Here is a 9654-nt window from a genome sequence, read left to right as displayed (position 1 = left end):
TCGATTGCTAGGGCTCCTCACCCTGGCCCTGCGCTGGCTTCCGCTCTATCTACCACTTGCACTGCGTCCATGGTGTCGGCCTATAATATTTGGTTCAGGTGGCTGTCTCTTATCTAGAGAGCGTCACAACATCCTTGAGCAAGTATGCGCTCGTATATACTGGGTTGACTGGAGACCCCTTCTTTGTGAGCGCAAGGAGAGCCCAGGCTCTCACTGCCTCCGTCGAGACTACTAGCGCAGGTCGGTACCGCAAGAAATTCAAGACTGAACGTGCGTATCGTCTTTGGGGTCCGCACAATCGTAGCTGACATGCCATTCAGCACCATTACGGATACTTACCTACGCACCATTAACGCTGACATTCCCCTTCGCACTTATGACGTATCTTTTTGTCGCACACACATTGAGCGCACCTGACTATGCGTTGGGAGCCTCGTTACTTGCTGGTGGTGTCACCGCACTCGTGGGCTTGTTTTGCGTAGGACTAGTCAAGGATGTGTATGTTTCGATCAACAGTACAACGTTCTCATGCTAATCATTGCCACACTAGTGCTGATACGCTGTATCTGTGCTACTGCATCGACAAGGATGTGGGCGAGAGACATAGGGAGGAAGTATTTGTTGCTGTGAGTGTATTTTGGATCGGCTTTAGAACACTGCTTAGAACCGCACTCAGCTCGAATACGAGATACAACCTCGGCCGCAGCTCGACCACAACCTCAGACTGCGGTTTCACCGCAACCGCAGGCTCAGCCGCGCTCGTCGTTATCAGGTCGGCCTGAACAGGCATCTCCGACTCGGGCAAAGCGTCCAACAGCCATCTCTCCTCCACGATCCAACCCACCGCGCGTACTCAACAATATACTCCTCCCTCTCCGAAACCTGTTCCACGTACCATTCAACCTGTCCAGCCGATACAGCCAACCATCCCAGATGCAGACATTGATCCTTTCGAACACGAACCTATGGGGTTTGATGCACCTGCAGCGCAACTCCACGGGTACGATCTCTCCCCCGAGCCTCGTCGCGCGTCAGTGGACGACGACGAGAGCCTTGATGAAGACGACGAGCACGGCGAAGAGTCGCAGCTTTTCCAGGTTCAGGGCTTTTCTGAAACAAGTAGAACAGGGCAATCGAACTTGTTTATAATTACACTAATCTGCGATGATGGTGACATCTTATGATAGATTAATCGCATCATGCTGTCCATTTGCACGTCTTGTTTTTGTATTTAATGTATATTCATCTACATATTCGTGTTCTTGACCTGATATCGATGTAGATTGAGAAGATTCACTATGAAGTACCGGGTTCGAAGGAGCTATATGGCCTAGTTGGTAGGATTGTCTTCGTTTCATATTCCTCCGACCAGGGAGTCCTCTTGAGCGTCTATACGTAAGTTGTTCATAGGTGAGATGCAGCAATCCACGTATAAGCGTACTTGTACTGCTGCTTCTCCCAGATTGGCGCTCCGATGTCTCCGACACATCGTGACGCAGTTCCGAGTCATTAGCACTGATTATTTCAAAGCAACATCAACAACATCAAGCTTCGACGGTTCTGAACGGTTCTATCAGATAGCGCCTGACTCACGGTTCACTGCACCGACCAAGAAATGTCAGTAAATCAATTCAAGGGTCCCTATGACCCTTCTATTATGGCAGAGTCCTATGCACAATGGGAACAGTCGCTCGAAATCGAAATCCAACGGACTTTTGATACTGTCAACCGAGATATCCTGGATGGTTATATGGCTAGAGACCTTGCCAGGCTCAAAGATCCTCAGGTGGACCCAGATTTCCTTTGTACATGGACTGTACGTAGTATCTGTGTCACAACCATTTGAACGTAATTCCAACTGCTGGTTATTTTAGGGCCTCCTATGGGACAGGACCACATTGTCAAGGACTGGAATCGAAGCACAACGAGTACCCACCGGTTTCAACTTCCTGATCAAGACCTGCTTAAAGTACAACCTGGTCGAAGTCATGATATTGATTACGTCGAGATATGGCACGTTTAAGCTCGGCATGAAAAATGGACATGCTCTAGCCAGTTATTGTGGACTCGCAGTGCTGGTGGACCTCTTGCACGTAGGGACAGATGCGGAAAGAAAATCGATTGCTGAGGAAATGATGGATCACAACATTGTAGACCTCTGCTTCAAGGTGAGAGGGCACATGCGATGACGTTTGGACGAAATCTGAATGATATAATATAGAATATAGATAGCTGGCTCTGCGCACACCGCAGACTTGCTGCTAGCACCATTCGCTCTTTGGCTGGTCTGATTGGGGACAGGATTCCTGCGGATATGGTAGCTGATATTATTGCGAAGCTCTGTGTCTTTGTGTTGCAAGGGCCCCGAATTTTTGTCGAACAGTTCTATGCTCCAGAGACAAAATGGCAAGGTGGAATAATTGTTTTAAGAGGGCAAAATGTGGGTCTTTAGCTGCAGACGTATCCATGAGACTAACTCCATTTCTTCCTCATCTGTTTCAAAGGCTTCTGAAGCAGAGGTGGCTAAATGTGCTCTGCGATACTCAGGACTGGCTCATGACGATGCTCTATGGGCTGCTCAAGGTCTTGTTTGTACCTATCCCATGCTCCCCACGAAGTTTCGCCTTGAAATTCTCAAGAAGAGACCGGAAATTGTCGACTTGCTGTTTGATTGTGCGATCACGCCTCGACCAGCATGGTACCCTGAGCGGCAAAGTGATGCAGTTGCATGCGAAATCCTTGCACTTCTATTCCAATGGCCCCCTTACATAGTACCTGGTGTGTCTTCGCCGTTGGATGCTCATCGAGAACCCAGGAGTGGAAAGCTTTGTCTCAAGCCCTAAAGATGTTGACCGCAAGAAAAGAATGGAGCGAGAAGCTAATTGAAGTGTGGATGAGCGTCGAAGAAGAGGATTGGCACCATGTCGAGTCGTCAGTTTCTACTGTTGATTGCACTTTTGTTTTTAACCCTTTTGATCTCAGGCTGTTCAACAATGTCAAAAATTATGGAGCAAAAACTCTCCTTGGGAAAAGGACGTTTCAACTTGCATTTGAACTACGAGGTATGGTAACTGGGGTCAGAAGATGCTTCACCGCTGAGTTTGTATCTGTTTCGTTCAGGCATTAAACGGATAACAGTCTTGCGGTTGATTACTACATTGACTCATGCAGCAGACTCATGTGGCATTACCAACGCAGAATTGGAGTCTCTCCTTCGTGTGGCCTACGCTGCATCGCAGAAAATAAAGCAAGCAGATTCGGAAAACGAAGAGGACCATCTGATGTATGCGGAGCGAACACAGGATATGTTCGCACTGCAACTTGGCGACTCACATGCAGCTCCCCAGGTAGATTCTCCATTACAGATAGCAGAGGAAGTTGTTATTGGCCCTACATCACTCGCGCGATTGTTGGCCGTGCTGGCTCAACGGGGCATTCTCGACTCAATCCAAGCTCTTAAGAAGGCACCGAATGGTCTCTCAACCGCAACTTCCCTGGATCAAGTACAAATGATTACACATCCCGAAATCATACGGAAGTTCCTGCTAATCGCTTTCCGGCGCGTGGAGTCCCGCACAGAGTCTGGACGGAAGGTTACTCAATCAAACCCGTATTACGCTCGGATGCATTTTGTGTCCTCTGCAGAGCTTGCATCCGCCTTGGTCTCGTTTGACAGGTATACGCGCGGAAAATATGCCGAGGAGGTCAAGGGTGTTCGAAAGCAGCTTGTCGTGGCACTTGGGAATGCGTCAGAGATGGCTATCCGCACCGGACAAAGTCAGATCGCCTTGAGCTTTGCACTCGGTGCGATAACAAGCGCAGAAAATATCCCCGAGACAGAAGGTCTTGATGAAGCGATACTTGCCAAGAACACACGACGAGCTGATCAAGCAAGAGCGGCACTTCGCCAAGGGTAGTTCTCCTCGCAGCTTGTCAAGGCTCTTCAATTCCACTCCGCTCTAAACGCCGAGCGAGGCTTCGCATTTGTACAGGACCTATTTCTCTGATGAAATACTACTAAGGTGCAGTGGTCCCGAAGTTTTTCTGGAGGGGTCCAGACGTGTGCCAGTCCAGATTGGCGTTGGAAGGTTTGGTGGAACCATTTCAAGTAGTGGATGATTGACAGTACCTATGTTGAGCTATAGGGTCCAGTGAAAATCGACGAGAATAAGGTAGATACGTGCACAGATAGGCGTCTATAGGTACAAAATGAGGTAGATAAAGATCTAAGGTCGGTTCCAATAGAGCCGAATTTTGATTTAGCTGTGTAACTCGCCGAGCGTTGTTCCTGCTCATTTTGTACCCCCTTTGTCGCTTTGAATTCTGAGATCTACAATACTACGTTGATCTGTTGTCACCACCACTCATCATGGCTTCTGCGTGAGCATAAGCCGTTATCTTGAAGTGTCTTTGTCAAATTGACTTCTAGCTCGTCCTCTGTACAATCTATTGGAGCTATGGCACCTCTTGGTACAATCTTGACACACCTGCGGCTCTTGCAATAAGTATCTGAGTATAAGAATTTCCCGTTCGACTGTATCACCAATGGCCATGCGTTTGCCCTATCGAAAGCAGCCATGCCTACCACTGGAGCAAGTCGCAGGTGAGCGTTGGACCGTTTGTTGGCCCGCCGTCCAAATAACTTTTGCGTGTACCGTTAATTTCTCTACACACTTGTGGCACTTATTGCACTGAAACCTACTGCTGGCGCTTTGCGAGTGGTCGCGACCTGTTAACTTGACTACGCCCTGAATTCGGTTTAGAGAAATTTCAACAAGTTTGAAAAGTAACGTTCCGAGTTTCGTTCACCAGAAGGTAAGTGACATAAAGTAAGATAAACCTAAGCTCTAGACTTGTGGAATGCCAGCGTACTGTCCAGAGCGCGATTGTTGGGGAAAGACGGGTGAGGGCATCGATGGGTTTAGGTTTGTGTTGCTAGATGAGGCGATTGGGCCAGTGAGGGGGTGAAGACGACCTGGGAAAGTAGTCGGGTCAGAGGGGTCCTGTGTGAGGGGATGAGACGAGCTGATGTATCGTAAAATCATAAGAAACATACGTAGAGACGTGATTGCTCCGCCATTGGGAATGTAGTAGCGTTGGTGGAGTAAAAACCTTGAGTCTGGCCCGGACCTCCGCCTATGTCATTGAAAGCGGCTGATGGCGTTGTGGAGGAGCGACGGCGTTTGACAAAGTACCATGTCGCAAGGCCAATGATGGCTGCAGCTCCCGCAATTCCACCAACAACACCCCCAGCTATAGCTCCAACATTGGAACTTGTCGAATCAGATGCTGATGTTGAAGATCCTGTGGCCGCGCCCGAAGAACTGGTGAAAGTAGACACGCCAGTCAATGATGTTGAAGATCCTGTGGCTGCGCCCGAAGAACTGGTGAAAGTAGACACGCCAGTCAAAGAAGCAGACAAGGTGGTCGAATAAGTGACTGTGATAGTAGGTACATTGGTTGCGGTAGATTCCGGGAGGTCTACAAGAAGGTGAGTGAAAGTGCTTCTGCGACGGAAAAGTTATGCCCGAATGCTAACCTCCGTTGCTTTGCGCTGCGACGGGGTCGAACCCACCGGTCACCTTCAGAGAATTAGATTATAACAATTGTGATAAGTAATCGTTCACTGACGTTCAAATATGCCCAATTCGGAACCTTGGTGCCAGAGGGAATGTCATTCGGATATCTATCAATCAGGTGTATTAGAAAAGCTTGCAGAATATTAACAACCTTGCGGACTAACCCTCGGATGGATATCTTGGAGCAACTGGAGCTCCAGGAAGACCAGCTGATAGGAGATAAGCGCCTCGTGAAGTCGAGCTCGATACGACTTGAATACGACTCACTCCAGATATGTGGCATTCTGGCAGTCAGCGCAAGCGCTAACCATCGAGTAGGTTACTGTATTACATACGCAAGTGTTTGCTGAAGCGGCCGAGGGAGGTGCGTAGTAGTAACCGGAAGGTAAGGAGCGAAGTTGATAGCTACACCAAAACTAGTTAGGTAAGGCTATTAAGGCATACTGAAACAAGGCGTACCTCCACAGACGCTCTCGAGGTAGGAAGCAACGACGCAAGGATTTTGCTTGAGACTGTTGTCCATCTGTAGATCATGAATCAGAATCTATATCTTGAAGCCTAAAAAAATTAAAATTAAAACATATCATTACCCAACTAAAGGAGGATAGGCATGTCACAGTGGACGTCTGCGCAAAGGCGCCTCTTGGTGCAAGTGCTGCTGCTGCCAAGACCACTACCAACGACCATGCTTTGGCTTGAGATGGCGGCATCATGGATAGAAAGAACAAAGATGGGGAAGGCGAAATGGCAGAAAGCCCTCAAATTATAGAACTTTGTTCTAGCAGTTTAACGCGATGCTGTGGCGGCCGTCACCTAGATCGAGTGATGAGTGCCCTGTTACTATTCCGAAATAAATCAGATCCTTCCGCACACAAGGTACATGCAAGCACCTGTCCCTGTAGATGTGATATATCTACAATTATAGACAGGGTAGAGCACAGGTACGGGTAAAACCGCTGTGTATCGCTGACAGGTGTGGCGGGTACGGGTACGGCGTGAATTATGGAGACCCTGGCGTACACCGTGCTTACCCGTGGCGGTTTGCAGTGTTGGACGGGTGTAGAGCCCTCAGCTTGTCCGAGGGTGCGAGGGTCAACTTTTCAAGAACCTCCCGAGCCAGAGCTGTCACCGTGTCACTCGTTCCCAAACATCAAATCTACATCCACTCGTACTTTCGAAGCTTCAACCGCAGGTTTATCGAGTAGCAATGTCGATTCGGAGTGACAATCGACTGCACTAGTTATGCTGATGTTCTAGTGGATTATGCGCTGCTTAAAGAAGGCTGACGAGTCTTCCATCCAATCATACTTGTCAAAATTGTCTTCGATAAGCTTCGATATCGCCGTCATCGTTGCCCGAACTATCAATAATTGGTGCCAATGCCATTGACACGGCGACGAAGTCTGACAACGAAGAGGACCTGGATGCGGAACTTCGTAAGACTTCTGCTGATGCTACTATACTATGTCAGTGCCTTACCAACTCAGGAAGAATTGGCGTTCACCTGTCTATGGATTTTTGATACCGATCATGTTGCTGTTCAGAACGTGAATGGTCATGTTTGCCGCTTCTTCCCCTGCGCAGCCCAAAAATGTAGATGAGAATCGGAGGCGTTCGCCCGGCGCCGTCTCCAGGACTCGAAAATACTATGCGACCCGCAGGCCTGCGAAAAAATCGCAGTATACCGCAAACACCATTCATACCCGTAGGATTTGCGGGTGTTGTGTGTGCAGGTACAGGTGCGGTGTGACTCCAGCGACCCGCGGGTCCACCCGTGCTCAACCCTAATTATAGAGAGTGTGTAGTGCCCTGTTATCATTCCGAAGTAGATCAGTTCCAAACAGGGTGTCCCGGGAACATAAGTTCCTGACTGTCCCTGAACGCATCAATCACCTTGCGGAGCAAGGTCATGTCACTGCAGCGGAAGCAACCTTTTTGACCTTGTGAGGGGCACGATAAAGGCATGACAATCATGATGTTGGTGGGCAACAGCTAGTCATCAGTGAATCGGTGAACAGATGAGAAGATTATTTAAGGCAATATATTGTAAAGCATCGCAATAATCTTCATGTATCTGCTGACCGCCTTGACATGGGAATATTTAGCATTGTCGAGGAAAGTCAATGATACTGGATAAGTTTATCTCTGAATTGGAGCGGCCTAACATTCGGAAAGCGGTTATGATAGTGCGTGGCATCCAATTTGTGTTTTGCGCACTACTCATGGAGTTTTAGCGACTTGTCGTCACATAAAATAGGTGACCTTACATCCTCGATTCTCGACTTCCAGGCCAAATGATATCATGCGTGTGACATACCGTAAGAAATCAACGCTTATCGAGCCCGAAGTCGAGCCCCTTCATGAGCCTCCTTTTGAATATATATGGAATTATAGCAAGGTTCAGGATAAGCGGGTATGATAATGATTGAAGTGGCGGAAGCTTGGATTTTCAAGTGAGAATTTGGCGCACGAGTTTCAAGAAGTGGGGAGCTTGGGGTTAACGTTGATTGTTTGGTGAGCACCGTTGTTTTTGCTGTATGGTCTCTCGACCGATTGTGTCGCAGCGTCACGTAATTTTGTTGCAACGAAGATCCATTCTCAAAAAGTGCACTTTCTTTACTCTCACTCCTCATCACAAATACCAACATCAATATCGTCAGCAAGTTATATTGGAGCAGGTGAGCTGTCCGGTGGGTCTCGAGCCTGAAAAGTAGTATATATTTGTTAAAGAGATGGACTCTTGAACGGGCTATTTGGTACTCATAGAAATCCAAATTTTTCGGTGTGTTCAAGTTGGTAATGTGTCTGGAAAGGCCCTCAGCGACAAGCTTTGAAAAGCTTACAAAAACAAAGAACGAAAATAGTTGGTAACTTTGAGGAGTGCTACCATGCTTTGCGTATTGCGATGACGTCGTGTCACGACTTTGTGGTGAACTTGAATGGCATTACCAAGGAATCATTGCAATAGTACTTTACATTGTGACAGTCGCGTTTACATCGCTGTGACAAATATGTCACAATCTTACAATGTCCTTTCTTACACCCGCTCGGTCGTCCATTCGGCAAGCGTTCTCTCCATGTCTTGCGCGCCGCTATGCCGCCAAGAGCTCGAATCCAGAACGGATACCGAACATAAGTACAAAAGACACGTCGGCTACTGAAGGTGAGCATACAGAGTTATAAATCACAGTACTTCACGCTCACAATTATACCAGAAAAAACGCTTTCGTCGTGTCCACCAGGTACAATCCTGGAAGGATTGAACTATCTAAAAGGACAACCTCCGGTGATAGCTCTTCCTGATGAGGAGTATCCTTCGTGGCTGTGGGACCTTCTGAAGCCGAAAGTATATGAAGATGACGGGCCTGGAGGCAAGGCGGAGAAGAAACGGCTTAGAAAGGAGAATCAACAACGGATCAAGGACCAGAACTTCATGAAGACACAGTAGGACTCTAGTGTGAGTAATTTTGTTGTTCATCCTTTACGCTCTCACAAATGTTTCCAAAGTACTAGAATGTTTCAGTAAGTATGCCAATGTGATGAACATGTCGGTCTTGTCGACAGCGTAAAACAACGGACTACCGCCGTAAAACTACCTGTATATTTTCTCTGTTATCTTGACTTTAATTCATGCGAGGATTAACATTCGAACGCCGCGTGTCTGACGCGTCTGAAAATCGCCAAGTCCCTTCGTGTATATCCACTGCCATATCAGATAGTACTGTCCTGGACCCTTTATATGACGACGACGACGCTGGATACGAGCACGATGCTAGACGAAGAACGTGTTGCATGCTATGCTCGCGCCATAGAGGTGGATCCATGTATCGGACCTGGCAGGTCATTGCGAACACCTCAAGAAACACGGTCCTGGACTGAAAGCTCGAAGGTATAACGTCGTTATGGCTTGCATTTGACTATGAACACGGGCTGGTAGGCTTTGTTATGCGCATATACCCTGCTGATATATGATTCAGAAGGATGGGGATACTCGAAAATCAGCCGCACTCCACTGGAGCAATGTACTATGCGATTGACGACTTTCCACGGGAGGAGCGCTTCCTTCAAATCAATG

General features: G+C 47.9%; 2 protein-coding genes across 2 annotated transcripts; both read left to right on the top strand.

Moving 5' to 3' along the window:
- Positions 1-7814: 7814 nt before the first annotated feature.
- On the top strand, positions 7815-8086 carry BJ212DRAFT_1418145 (uncharacterized protein; the record flags this gene model as incomplete). Its single annotated transcript, XM_041337586.1, has 1 exon — positions 7815-8086. A coding segment is annotated over one exon (162 nt), but the record flags the coding sequence as incomplete, so codon positions are not given.
- Positions 8087-8606: 520 nt separating this feature from the next.
- On the top strand, positions 8607-9027 carry BJ212DRAFT_1490810 (mitochondrial ribosomal protein L37-domain-containing protein; the record flags this gene model as incomplete). Its single annotated transcript, XM_041341472.1, has 2 exons — positions 8607-8742; positions 8795-9027. 2 exons carry the CDS (start codon positions 8607-8609, stop codon positions 9025-9027), a joined length of 369 nt encoding a protein of 122 aa, XP_041184877.1.
- Positions 9028-9654: the final 627 nt, after the last annotated feature.

The sequence above is a fragment of the Suillus subaureus genome (assembly GCF_016647635.1).
Source record: "Suillus subaureus strain MN1 chromosome Unknown BJ212scaffold_541, whole genome shotgun sequence".
Taxonomy (NCBI): Eukaryota; Fungi; Basidiomycota; class Agaricomycetes; order Boletales; family Suillaceae; genus Suillus; species Suillus subaureus.
The sequence above is the reverse complement of the archived record's forward strand: the minus strand, read 5'-3'. Positions and strand labels throughout refer to the sequence as shown.